The sequence below is a fragment of the Melozone crissalis genome, unplaced genomic scaffold, assembly GCF_028551555.1.
Source record: "Melozone crissalis strain CALT ecotype California unplaced genomic scaffold, PUWL_Pcris_2 ptg000023l_1, whole genome shotgun sequence".
In the NCBI taxonomy this organism is placed as follows: domain Eukaryota; kingdom Metazoa; phylum Chordata; class Aves; order Passeriformes; family Passerellidae; genus Melozone; species Melozone crissalis.
The window spans coordinates 39,943,353-39,957,623 of NW_026535801.1; the positions used below are offsets into that span (position 1 = coordinate 39,943,353).

The window sequence follows — 14,271 nt, forward strand, 5'->3', positions numbered from 1 at the left end:
TCCAGAACATAAGAAATAATCCATTCATCCCACTCTGGAGTATTTTTAACTGTGCAAGGTATAAAATATACAAAGTTGCAGAAAATGTGAGCTGTCTCAGGGGCTGCTGAAGGCTGGGTCGGTGCCTTTCACGTGTAACACAGGCAGGGAGCTTTGCTGACTCCCTGTGCAAAGCCAGAGCCACGAGACAAGGCAGGAAGGCAGGGATTCCTTTGCTACAGTATCAATCTCAGAGCATTAAAGCACAATATCTACAGAAATCCCTGAAACTTCATCAGTCCTCCGTGGTTCCTGAGCTGGCATTCTCCGTGTCCTCCTCAAAGCAAACATAGGCTGCTCCTTTGGAGAGGTATTTGATTTTCTCTATCTCCCCCCCACCATTGCTTGGCTTTTGGAAGTGAATTTCAATCATGTCCTGCACACTTTCTTCGTCCTCTTCCACCTCTGGGACTCCTTTCAGCAGAATGGTTTTCTTGGAAACCCTGCAGTGTGACTGGGGAGGAAAAACAAACCTGGATTATATTGCAGCTGTGCACTCAAGGGAACTGGGAGAGATGGGAATTGAATTCCTTGCTCAGGTGGGGCTGGGATCTTTGATGAGGGGAAAACTTTAGATAGTGGGAATTTCTCTGGGAAGAGCAGAACTCTGGATTCACACTGCCATGAAGGGTCTGGAATTCTGGATTCACACTGCCATGAAGGGTCTGGAATTCTGGATTTACACAATGAAGGGTCTGGAACTCTGGATTCACACTGCCATGAAGGGTCTGGAATTCTGGATTTACACAATGTAGGGTCTGGAACTCTGGATTCACACTGCCATGAAGGGTCTGGATTTACACTACAATGTAGGGTCTGGAACTCTGGATTCACACTGCCATGAAGGGTCTGGATTTACACAATGAAGGGTCTGGAACTCTGGATTCACACTGCCATGAAGGGTCTGGATTTACACTACAATGTAGGGTCTGGAACTCTGGATTCACACTGCCATGAAGGGTCTGGATTTACACTACAATCCTGGCAGAGCTTTGTGCTTTAGCTCCTTCCCAAACAGCGCAGCACAGCCATGGGGGAGTGCTGAGATAATTCCATCAAGGAAACACAAGCACACCCTTTAAAAATAAATTGCAGCTTCACATGAACTCAACAGCCCATTTCACACCCACACTGGCTGTGAAGTTCACACAAAGGAGTGAAAATTCTGCCCCTCCTCCTATTTCCCACTTATCTGTTCTATCAGCCTGGAGTAGATTCTTTTACCTGAAACTTCATCAAGTGGAAATCAAAATGTGGTGAGACAGAAATGATGAACCACCTTTCCTCTGCACAGAAAGGGTATTTAGTGCATCCCACAAAGTTGTAGCTTGCTGTAAGAGAATTAAAAAAAACCAGTTAATTATTTAATATAATTTAACCAGTATTTTATAAACATTTCAATGACCAAGCTCACCCAACTAATGTAGGATGGCACACCTGTAGATTCTTTATGTGCATTCTGCAAGAAGTTTATTTGGCACTTCCAAAACAAAAAGCAAAATCATGAAATGCCCACAAAGCTCTGAAATAAATCTAAAGCAGCTGCTCCAAGTGGATGAGGAATTGATCATGGAATTCCATCCAGCTGGGCACCAGAAATGCCTGTCCAAGTGCACTGTCCTGCAGCAGGACCTAAAATCAAACTCATCTTCCTGATTTGCTGTTTGCAGAATGAGTGTCTGGCAAGGCAGAGGGAAAAAATCAGGGTTTTTTTAGGAAAAGTTGTGAAAGAAAGCTCATGAACTGTGAGCAGGTTGTGTCTGCTCCAAAAGGATGTGATGAAAAACTGCTTTATTTCCCCACATCCCTGGGGGATCCATCAGCTCCCTGTGGGAAGAGTTTGCAACACTCAGTGGCGACCCCAGAATGGAAGCCAGGATGGACTTGATGGATTTGGACAAGAAAATATTGGATTTGGATAAGAAAATATTCCAGACTCTACCTCCAGGCTTGAGGAATGTGATGACACCTGTCCCAGACCCCCTGTTGTAGGTCACTTCTTCTATTTCTCCTCCTCCTTCTGCCTGCTCAGTTTTGTAGAAATGCAGCTCAAGTTTGTCTCTCATCCACTCTTCAGGAATGGGAAGCTCAGGTATGTCTGAAATGTTGATCTTCTTTCCAGACACAGTGACGTGGAGCTAAAAACATCAAATTTTTGTGCACTTTGTGACCGAAAACACTGAAAAAAAAAGACCCTAAGGCTTTTAAAGAGCTCAGATTTTGAGAGTTGCATATTTCAGCTGTTTACCTCAAACTGGAATCCCATGTCAAGTTCAAAAGGCTTCACTGTCACATTTGCTGTTCTGTTGTCCAGGTTCACACAGTGCTTGCTCATCTTTGTCAGCCTCTGGGCAACTGAGAGAATTCAGATATGAAAAGCTTTGTTTAATCATTATAAACCCCAAATTATTCCCCAGTCTCTTAAAAAATCTCCTTTTGCATCAGTAAAGGAGAAATAAATAATAATTAGGCAACCAGATCCCAAGCATCCATGTCTACTTCCATAAAATCTCTGTGGTTTTATGTAAGCCAAATAATACAATAACAAAATATTATATCACCCTTAATAATAACAATTAACAATAAACAATGTTATTAAAATAATATACAATAAATAGAGCAAATATATTATTAATTCTACATATAAAAATAAATTTTGAGTGGGACTAGTAGAACTTTTAAATTGATGAAAGATGCTCTTATTGTATAAAATATTGTAAGATTTTTTCCTGTTCCATTCAAAACACCCTTGGGGGAAAACCCCACCACTACCAGGTGAAATACATCAGAGACATTAATTTTATAATTAAAATACACATCCTACCTTCCTCATCTTCAAAAGTCAGCAGTGCCTGGTTCTGGTTGAGTCTGAAGGGGGTTTTTGTGGCCACCCCAAAGACACAGTGGGTGTCCATATCCTCATCTGCCCCACCATCCTTCATCTCTTCCAGGTGAGTGAACTTCAATTGCATTTCTGCCACCTTCTTTTTAACCTCCAACTTTAGAATTGACACAAAAAAAGAAAACTTGAATATTACCAATGCTATGAATATTTTTTGATTCCACTGCCTCCCATTGAATCAACGTCTGCTTGCTTCCATTCCTCTCACACTTCCAGTACCTCTTGGATTTATTTCCACGTCCTCTCCCTGCTTCAAACTGGCTTGCCAGGAAAAACAAGACACTTTCAGGTTTATTTCATACTGAAATTAGTAGAGGTTCAAATGCTGAACAAGTGGCCCAGCAGCCTTTAGAGGGACAGATTCAGGGGGGAGGCTCAGGTTTCCCACAGCAGCTGCCCCTGGGTCCCTGGAAGTGTCCCAGGCCAGCTTGGACAGGGCTTGGGGACAGTGGGAGGTGTCCCTGGGGTTGGAATGAGATGGGATTTAAGGTCCCTTCCAACCCAAACCATTCTCTGAAAATAAAAATCTGCTCTCCTAAAAGACCAGTTTCCAAACATTCCACCTCCTTTACCGGATTATCCTGGGAACTGTGTTCTTCCAGGTCTTCTTTGAGCTTTTCCATCTCCTTTTTCAGCTCAGAGTTTTCTTGCTTTAGCAGCAAGAGTTCCTGCTACAGGCCAAAAAGATGAAATGCAGAGTTAAACACTTAAATAAAGACAGAAATATAGTTCAGCAACATCTGGGCAGTTTCTGCCATGCTGCTGCTCTTCCCTCTTCGTGTCCTTCTCCTTCCTCCTGTCTGCTCCGTAATTCCTCCAGAACAAGGAATCCTGCTTGGACACAAAGCTCTGGGAGCAAATCCAGGATTTCCTGGACAGGGAATGTGAGAGGATGAGAAGGAAGCAGAGCAGATGTTGTCAGATGTTGTCACCTTCTTCCACCATCACGTGGTGGCTCCTGGGAAGTCACCAACCACTGCAGACACTTGGAGCACTTCCCATCAGCTGAAGGCCAAAGCCACATGGTGATCATGACCTTTCCTGGGTACAAATCCAAACTTTTGTGATTAAAGAACCAAAAATCAGCTTTCAGAAAATCTCCCCTCAACCTGAGCGTGTTTAAGCTATTAATTATATTGTAATGGCTTAAAGCTGTAATTTCTCATCAGTGATCCACCAAAGCTCACTGGAAGCACCTCCTTGGCAGCCTGTGGGACCTTCTGCTGTTCCTGCCCGTGGAATATCGAGGGAATGAACCAAGGGGTTCTGGAACCAGCAGTTCTAGAAGGAAAATCCCTCTTCAGACAGGCCCTGGCTCTTGCCCAGCTCACTGGCACCTAAGAAATGCTGATCCTTTGGGTGCAGAGCAGGGAGCTGGCAAAGCAGTGGCATCATCCCACTGGGCTTCATCCCCTTCACCCAGACCTGAAACTCATCCACAGGGGAGAACCTTGGAAGAGCAAGGCTGCTTTTGGCAGGTTTCACCCCAAAACAGATCCAGTTTATTGCAGTCCCTTTGCCTGCCGGTGAAAAACTGAAGTGCAGCAAAAAACACGTGGAACACCCGAGCAGCACAGCTGCACACTGGTCAGCCAGTGAAACTGGGAATGTTCTCCCATTTTGCCAGCCCCAGCTCCCTCCCAGCCCTGCAAACACCTCCAGCCCCCTGCACACCTCACAGCTGGTGATTCTGTCCTTCCTCTGCCTCTCCTGCTCCTTCAGCTCTGCCAGCTGCTTCTCTGCTCTGCCGCACTCTGCCTCTGCTGCTAGTTTGGAGTGAAACAGGTCAGCTTTTACCTTCCCAGCATCTTCAAGTCTTATCTGGAGAGCAAAAAGAAGAAGATTTTAAGTTTTTTAAAGGTTTATTTCTAGAGGAACGAACAAAAGCTTGAGTAAGCCCTTTGCAGTTATTAATTTTTAACACTTTGGGTAAATATTCAACTCACAAGAGTGCCATCAACACAAGCACAAAGCATGGAAGAGCAGAACAAATTAAAGGTGTTATAAATGTGGGGGGTTTGATCTGATTTTAGAAGGATGCACCAATCTTTGTATTTTAGCAAATCTCCATGATTCCATGTACAGAACTTGCCTTCCACATCCTCAGCTCTTCCTTGAGTTTTTCAATCTCTTCCAGGGGTGTCCCAAGTGGATCAGTGGGTACCATACTCTGCAGAGAGAAGAGGAACATATTGGTTTTCTCCTCTCCTGGCCAACAGCTGAGACACCCCAAACAATTCCAAAACAATCTTTAAAAAATTAAAAAGCTTAACCAAAAAAAAAATTTTAAAACATCATTCACTTAGGTCAAATTGTTGAATTATTTTAATGGCTGGACAGGACAAAAATCTGTGAAATTGTGAATTAGTGGCCAGCCATTATTATTTGCTAATTATCTAACTGCTGCTAATGTACAGGTGAATATTTAGCTAAATAATAAATCAAGCTGTCTCCATGTTCTTCCACACAGAACTAAGCCCCTCAAACCCATAAATGTTTAGCTCTGTGCTTTCTCAGCAGTTCCTCCAGGAGGAGGTGTCAATAAAAAAAAATAAAAGTGAAAATGGGATTTTGATCTTCCAAGCTCAGGGAGATTGGATAATAAAAGGTAATATCAAGGAAGGTGATAAAAGAACCATTTCAGAATTGAAATTCAGGGCACAAGTTCACAGGGGCAGGGAAACTACAAAGCCCAAAGCAAGGGAAAATCTCTGTTCTGATTTGTTTCTATGGCTGCAATGTTCTGCAGGAAAAAAAAAAATCCAAAAAGATCTGCTGAAATATTCTCTCCCTTTTTACTCAAGATTACATAAAGCTTGAATGGGAACCATGAAATTTAGAAATAGCAAAAGATCTAAATTAGATAATTTATGGAAAATATCTGAATTAGATGATCTTGTCAGTTCTCTTGATAATGCTGGGTATTTCCTAAAAATAATAAAATAGAAAGTATTTCTTCCAGTTTCAAATTAAGCAAGAAGGAAATATCCATCTGTGTCAGTTACAATGGGAAAAATATTCCTTCACTCCAGGGACCGAGTGCAGGGAATAAAAAGGATGCACATGCCAACAGCTGGAAGATTAAAAAAAAAATATTTTTTACTAAAAGAATGGTTTCACACATACTGAAAGAAGGAAAAAAATAACCAAGAAAACAAAAGAAAGGCCAGGGAAAGTCCCATCCAAACCACTTGTGCACTGCTGGAGCTGAATCCCAGGAAAAGGGAAATTCCCCTGGAATCCTCCACAAAGACAGAGGAGCAAGAGAGGCAGGACAGAAAGTTCTGGGAAAATCTGCGATGCAGAGCCTTGGGAATGGGATTCTCCCCATGGAAACAGGAGGTGGAAATGGGGAATGTCCCAAGTGTTAAAGGGTGGAAGAAGGTGAGACAAGCAGAAACAGTGGGAGCACAAACCTCCAGCCAGAGATACGAAAGTCAAATACAGATTTCACTCCCAGGCAGCACATCAGGAAATACTTACAAAACCATTGTCTTGGAGAGATAATGGAGGGCTGGTAAAATCCATGGAAACCTGAGGGACCAGGAAAAAAAATTACGACATTGTGTGTATTTTTTATGCAACTGATATCAGGAATACCACAAGCTGTGCTAAGCTGAAAGAATTTTTAAACATAAATGTGTAATTCCATATGCAAAAGTGACAGATACTGCATATCTGAAGCCTCCTTTTTCACAAATATTTTCACAATAATTTTCACAAATATTAAAATGAATATTACACGTGTTGTGTTAGAAAGTAATGCTGTATTAATTCTCTTAAGTAGTGTGTTAAATATAGTTTTAGAGTGTAACAAAATGTTAAAATAGAAACTATGCTATGGAGGATAGTTTTTTCTAAAGAAAGGACTTGTAGTGAGATAGCAGCCACAGGACACCTGAATCTTTCAGAGAAAGAGAATTTATTGCTCCATTATCAGGAAAAAAACTTCTTCCTGCCTCGCTCGGGCAGATGATGCCTTTAGGATCCAGAGGAAGAAGTTGACACTGATCAGACACAATCCTGTGTTTGAATGGAATTTATGCATCATGTATAAGATGTATGAATATGCAACAGGTTATTGTTTTTAAGGGTTAATCCTCTGTTAATGTGTGCTTCTTTCAGGCTTATGCTGCCCAGAAAAAGGTACCCAGACGTCCATAACTCTTTGTTTCTATTGTCTCGTTATTGTCCTAATTCAAATTGTCCAAATTATTATTAATCTAATTGTATTACTATTTTTATAACCATTTTACTACTACTAAACTTCTAAAATTTTAAAAACAAGCGATTGGCGTTTTTCACAGTTGGATACTCCACAGCCTGACCTTGAAATCCCAGCGGGAGCAGCCCAAATTCCCGATCCATCCAGGCAGTTCTGACCCTCTCACCTGGGAATCCTCGCCTTGATTCTGAGCCGACACCGCTCTCACTCAGAGGCTTGAAACTGAGGTTTTGGAGCCCGGAATCCCTTTCTGGTTTGGATCGGGCAGCGAAAATTCAGACACTTCTGTACAGTTTTCTGTGGACGAAAAAAAGGAAAGTGAAAGCAGAAATGAACAATAGTTGTTCTTTGGTTTATCCACGACTCCTCCAAGGGACCTGAGGCCTCCCTCACCGCTCGGCTCCCGGCGGGCACGGCCGGGACGGGCTATGGAGCACGGCCGGGACGGGCTGGGGGCACGGCCGGGGCTGCTGCAGCTGCCGGCGGCTCCTCAAAACCTCCGGAGCCGGCTCGGGGCCGCCTTTCGCTTTCGCTTCCCGGCCCGGGGGAGGGAGGGGCTGGAGGCCGGCCGGCCCCCTCACACACCGGGGAGCCGCCGGGGTACCGGGGTGTGTCTGGCTCTGTCCGAGTGGGCTGAGGGAGGAGCCGCCCCTCAGCCGAGCCCTGATGAGGCTAACGGGCACAAATGTGGAGAAAACGGGGAAATCCCTGTTTTTTCCCCGGGAAGAGGCGGGGAAAGGGCGCTGGGGCAGCGCCCTGAGGGCGGGCGTGAGGGCGGTCATCGTCTCACGGCGGAGCCGCTGCTCGCCCGTCCCGGCTGTGAAATCAAATAACACAAACTTAGCGGACTCTGCTGAGTTTGTCTGTGTGTTTATTTATTTATTTACTTGTAATTCTCTGGGATTACGTGGTGTATTATAAGGAATATGGCTTATTTCTGTGACAAAAAGCGCCCCGGACAGAAAGAGCCCTTGCGCATGGAGATGCCGCATTCCAAGAAATTAACGTGTAGAAGAATTCTGGATAACCGAGTGTCGGCTTGTCACCGAAATGTGACCTCTAAAGAGGTTTCTGGAAAAAAATCAACCCACTTGGGTTTCAGTGGCGTTGAGGAAGTGGTGTTAGTCGTGTTGAGGAAGAGAAAGCACTTGGTTCTCATCCAAGGGAGGGTAAATGGCTGCAGAGGGACTGGGGACAAGGGATGGAGGGACAGGACCCAGGGAATCCCAGAGAGCAGGGATGGATGGGACATTGGGAATTGGGAATTCCTGGCTGGGCTGGAATTCCCAGAATTTTGGCTGCCTCTGGATCCCTGGCAGTGCCCAAAGCCAGGCTGGATGGGGCTCGGAGCAGCCTGGGACAGTGGAAGGTGTCTCTACCATGGCAGGGATTGAATGGGATCTTTAAGTCCCTTCCAATCCAACCCATTCCATGATTCCACACAGATAACTAAAAGAAAGAGTCCATATCCTAGACGGAGAAGAAAAATGAAGTATATTACTTTCAGGTTTCCTTTCAAACTAAGCAGACGGATCTTTTAGTGTTCCCCTCAAAATTGCAAACAGACTTGTACTCATAGGCCGAAGGATTTTGTCTGCGTTGCAGCCAAACAGCGCTGACTGTTCACGAAATTAATCCTCAAAAATTCAAAATACGCCAAATAGTTGGGACAAGTGTAAACGCTGACTTTGTCACTTTGCAGATGTGGACTGTGCTTTCGGAGGAAAAGCAGACGGAGCTGGATGACAACGGAGCTCTGTGGTGGAACTGGTTGGGCTCTGTGAGCACACTCGAGGAGGTCTGGCTGGAGCAGCCAGATTAAGGGCTTCTGAATTTTTGTTTTCACTGGCTCCACAAAGGGGATCTTGGATTGCCCCCTGCTTGGATAGTGATCACCTCATGCCACCAGATTCACTGGGAGTTTTACCCACAGCGTGATTGTTATGGCAACTTCAAAAGTCCTTATCTGTTTTTCCAGATAAGTGGCTGAAACTCTGACCCTGCTTTTAAGATTTATTATTATTGTTTTTGTTATTATTTTCTGCCTTGACAATGGCTAACAATGTTTACTATTGCTTTATAAACACAAAGCTGGTTACCAATGAGTAAAAGGGAGAGGTTTGCTGGAGTAGCCAGGGAGGAGGAGGTGGTTCTGTTATGACCTAAGCCCCGCAGATTTTCAGATTCAAATGTCACAGTGGTGGGCTGCTCTCCAGTGGCCGTGCTCATGTTGGGATCTGAAGGAGCTTTATTTCCCTGAACTCCAGGGAACGAGCAACGTCAGCCTGGCTACACGGCCAGCATTGGGATTTGAGCTGAACAATGTGTTTGTGCTTGTTTGGTAAAGGAAATTTATTGGAGATGCTGACCTGGGCCAAGTTCCTGAACTGAAATGGGGTTGCCTTGGAGTTGAGATCTTAGTGCATTTCTGGGTGTTGTGGATTTATGGTGTTACATGTGAAGCAGAGTAGAGGGAAAAGTGTGAATTTCATAACTCTGAGGAGTTTTGCCAAAGGGGAAAATCAAGGAGTAAAATACAGCATGGAGTATAAGAAGCTTTACCACTCTCTGAGCTGCCTGCATTGATTCCAGACTTGCTCTTCAGGAGCCTGAAAAACTCTGGATGAGCCCAGGAGGCTGAACTGGAAACTTGAGAAGAATATCATGATCAGGACTCATCTACAGCAAGAAAACTCTGATTAACCTGGAGGAAGTTTCACAGCCATGAGGTGCCTTTTGTTGGTACCAAAACTGCTTCACCATAGCTCAGTTAAGAATCTCATGGAGTTACCTTCAGAGGAAGAAAATTTGGGTTCTTTTAAAGTTACAACAGATTCAAAGAGGAAAGTGAATGGAAATTAGATGCTTGGGATTAGTGGTGTCTTCCCTGACATCTCCAGGATTTTCAGTCTGGAAAATGGGCCTTTTGTAGCTTGAGGTGCTTTTGTATTTTATTAGACCTGGGAAAAAGGAAATAAATTTCCAGGTTCTTCTTTAAGGAGCTGCACATTGTCACACCGGCAGGACAACAGTGGGGACTGCTGTACCACCTCCCATCCTCAGGAATCCCAACTAAATTACTGAGGAAAAACCCTACAGACCTCAGGGAAGCAAAGAAATCTTTCTGTCCTTGGTGCTGTGCCAGTGTTGAGGAGCAGATCGGGGTCTTCCATTTATTGTGTTCTGTAGGTGATAATTTAGGCTTCAGAAAGCAGCATGAAAATCCACCAGGATATGAATTTGCTGAGGAACCAAAATCTGGAGTTCTCACACCTTGATGTCAACGGGACTCCAAAACCACGTGGATCCCTCAAGAAGTTTCCAATCCTTCACCTCCCTGTTTCCCCTGAGTACTCATGCAGCCAGCCCAGGCTGGGAAATGAACCAGGCTCAAAGTTAACCCAGAATCAAGCTGGGTTTAGCTGGCTCCTTTCTCCACTCCTGCTCCTCCTGGTGATGGGCAGCAGGGTCAGCTCAGGGAGGGTGAAGGATGACTGAGTTCAGGGTGACAGGGCTTCAGTCTCCTCTGAGGAGGGACAGGGGACCCAGCACAGGTTCCAGATTGTTTTAAGGGGCCAACATTGTAGGCAGCACAAACTCAATCCTTTTCTCAACCCTTTTCAGTTCTAGCTAGGCAAAGGAGGAAAGTAGACCTGACAAGGAGCACCCTGAGTTTAGGTGAATTTATTCTGCCTCATAAATTGCAATTACCTTCCCCACACGAGCAGGAGGATGAAATGAACACTCTTTACCAATCTCTGTGGTTCCCAGGAAGGGTTCCAGCAGGAGCTGGGGGAGTTCCAGCTTCCTTGGGCTGTGTACTTCCCGGGAATCAGCGCTGTGAGGCAGTGCCCTGGGCTAGGAATGAATCCCAGCTCGGCTGCTGAAAGCAAACAATGCAGGAGGAATCCTCTGAGATGCACGTTGGCAGGCCTGAATCCCGTTCCTGTTCTTTGGAAAATCACTGCATGTTAATGAAATAATGAATTAAACTCTGCAAATGGCACTGCTGGTGCTGCAGGGAGGATTAGTGGTTTATTGAGGCAGAATAAATTCCAAGTGCAGCCTGCTTTGTGCTGAGAAGATGGAAATGAGAGGGCAGGGAAAGCAGGAGAGCAGGTGTGGAGATGTGCCTGACAAAATTATCATTCTGTGGGACACAGGGAATGGCTTCCCACTGGCAGAGGGCAGGGATGGATGGGATATTGGGAAGCAATTCCTGGCTGGGAGGGAATTCCCAGATTTGCTGTGGCTGCCCCTGGATCCCTGGCAGTGTCCCAGGCCAGGCTGGACAGGGCTTGGAGCAGTCTGGGATAGCTAAAGGTGTCTTTGCCCCTGGTCTTCAATATCCCTTCCAACTCAAATCCCTCTGGAATTCCATGATCCTATTAAAAAACCCACACCTTTTCTGTTTGTTGCCAAACTTTGTAGTCAGCGGGATTTCTGAAAGATTACAACTCTGAATGAAAACTACCAAGGTAATCTTTTTGGTAATACTTAAATAAGTGCCTCTGTCTCTAGAAATTATTTTTTAAAGCAGTTGTGACATTTCCACCCCCCCCCCCCCTTTTTTTCCCCAAAATTATTTTATAGCGTCCATTCTTGTTGAAAGAAACATTGATTGAGTGTCAAGGGGAAAGTCCTAAATGGAAAGCCATGGTGCAGCTGAGATGAATTAAAAAGTGAATATGTGCGAGTTAAAACATGGGAATTGCTCGTGTAGATATTTCTAGGAAGGAGAGTAATCCCAGTGATCCAGAGCTTTGTCCTCAACACGTTCCTGGAAAAAAATTCAGTGAGTGGTGAGGAAAGGTCATTTCTGAGAATGAGAGCTGGGTGTGCTGGGGTGGGTTCATTGACACCCCTGCTTTAGTTCATCCCACTCCCCAGTCCTGACAGAGCCTGGGATCTCACCCTGACGTTCCAGACTCGTCTCCCACCTCACCAACCCTCACTGGGAGCACTGGCAGCCAGAGGCTCCCGAGTTCAGGGCAGGCAGCTCCTCCTGCACCTTCCCCTTTTCCTTTTCTCCTTCCCCTTTTCCTCTTTTCCTTTTCCCTTTTCTCCTTTCCTCTTTTCCCTTTCCCTTTTAATTTTTTCCACGTTTTTCCCAAATAACCCAGAGCTGCACTGTTTTGGATGCACTCATGTTTCACTTTCTCCCCTTCACTCATGTACATAAAGCACCAACAGCTCTCAGCCCAGTTCATTTCCCAGTGTTACCAACTCCTAAAAACTGCTTTATTTTTACAGGATTTCTTTAAACTCTGGTTTTTATGGCACTGATTCTGGTTGAAGATACTTTCCTGTGTCCAGCTCTAAAAGAAGTGGCTCCTAATCCTTAATTTTCTGGTTTAGATCTGACAAGTTTCACATTAATTCAACATTAAGTATCTGCTCTGATGTTATTCACAGCCTTAAAATTCTCTGAATGAATTTGTGTTTTTATTATTTCACCACACGAAATTGATTAAGTTTTAGGGAGGAGAAAACTTTTTAAAAAGTTGGGTTAAAAGGAGTTATGGAAAAAAAGAAAATATATTGAAATATATTGAATTCCTCAGGAATTACCTTTCCCAGGATGAGTGTGCTGGCGGGAGGAATCCTGCATCAAAGCCTCGGATATTCCACAAGCAGGAAATTTTGGTAAATTTGTATCACCAGCTTTTGGGGAAAGATGATTCACTGTGCTCTCATCACCCTGCTCTAAATTTGGGATATTGATTTATTTAATGGGACACAGCTGCTACTATTCAGAGAAGGGAGAGAATGGGGTTTCTGGGGTGACACTGCCAGCTGGGGAACTTTGGAAATCTGCTCCAGTTGGGCTGGGATTCCTGGAAAAAACCTGGATCTGGTCAGCAAACCCCTGGATATCAAACTCCACACGTGTTCCACCAGGATGGAAGCACGAACATGAAAAAAATTAGGAAAATGGGAATAAAACTGAAGAAAACAAAAATTAATCTGATTTTCATTAGGGTAGTCCATTGTGGCAATGATATCAAGGAAAGCTTTGATGGTCAGTTTTTCTGTGGCTGAATTTGAATATTTTGAGATCATGGGATCATAGAAAGGCTTGGGTTGGAAGGGACCTTAAAGATCCTCTCGTTCCAAGATTCTGAATTCAGGCTGAATTTCCATCCTGCTTTTGGCCTGGATGCAAACCCCAGTTTGTCACTTGAGCCAGCCACACTGGGTTTGTGACAGTGCAAAATTCACCTAAAATTGTAAACTCATGAATATCTATCTTTAAATGCAGTATTTTATACCCCACTGGGGCACTTTGGTGCTGTTTATAAACTCCTCACACTGAGAAAAGAAATCATTTTCACTTATTTTGTGACAGCTGCAAGAATTCTTGTTTTACCTTTTCATCTTTAAGTGGCAAGAAATATAATTTTCCACTTATTACCCCACTGATATTTTTTTTTCCACAGTGCCTGGAGTGATGTTTAATAATATTTACTCCTGGGCCAGATAAATATCAGAGGAATATTAATCAATTCTATTGTAAATAACAGGGAAGTTGTGTTTTCCATTCACAAATGAAGCCTCAGAATGACTGGGAATGTTTCAGAGCAATTATCTGGGTTATTTTGATCCATTTTTGACACTTTGGATGTGGTGTTGATTTAAAAGAACTCGAGTCAGTGGATGTGTTTGTACAATGGAATTAACCTCACTGAAGGGGATTGGTTTGCCTTTGGAATTGTTATTCAGGGGTGAAGTGTTCTGATGGCTCTCAAGCTGGCAGATGAAGAGAAGCACAGGCAGAGCATGAAAAATAAAGACAAATTAATGTTATAAAAATAAAATGTGATCAGTCACAGCCTGCCAAGTGTGTGAAGAAAGCAAAGGGGAATTTTAATAAATGTGTAAAGAGGAGCTTGAGGCCACAGTCATGTAAAAATGACTTTAATGGAGTGATGTTACCATGGGATAGGCTATTCCATTTTATTTCATACTCAGAAAGATAGGAGAGAAAATAGACTTTAAAAAAGAAGTAAAGAAGGGGAATTCCAACTCCATAAAAAACCCACACAGCCAGGATAATCTGGGAAGGAGACAGTGGCTCACAGGCACAGGAAGTAGAGAAATATCT

The 14,271-nt window shown here is 43.9% G+C and overlaps 1 protein-coding gene across 1 annotated transcript; it reads right to left on the reverse strand.

The window, feature by feature from the left end:
• Nucleotides 1-274: 274 nt before the first annotated feature.
• NMI (N-myc and STAT interactor) lies at nucleotides 275-6,472 on the reverse strand. Its single transcript, XM_054278410.1, has 9 exons — nucleotides 6,425-6,472; nucleotides 5,034-5,111; nucleotides 4,616-4,762; nucleotides 3,514-3,612; nucleotides 2,864-3,038; nucleotides 2,288-2,394; nucleotides 1,982-2,177; nucleotides 1,264-1,370; nucleotides 275-493 (listed from the first exon to the last, which is right to left on the reverse strand). The coding sequence occupies exons 1-9, from the start codon at nucleotides 6,467-6,469 to the stop codon at nucleotides 275-277; spliced, it is 1,173 nt and encodes a 390-aa protein (XP_054134385.1). The 5' UTR covers nucleotides 6,470-6,472.
• Nucleotides 6,473-14,271: the final 7,799 nt, after the last annotated feature.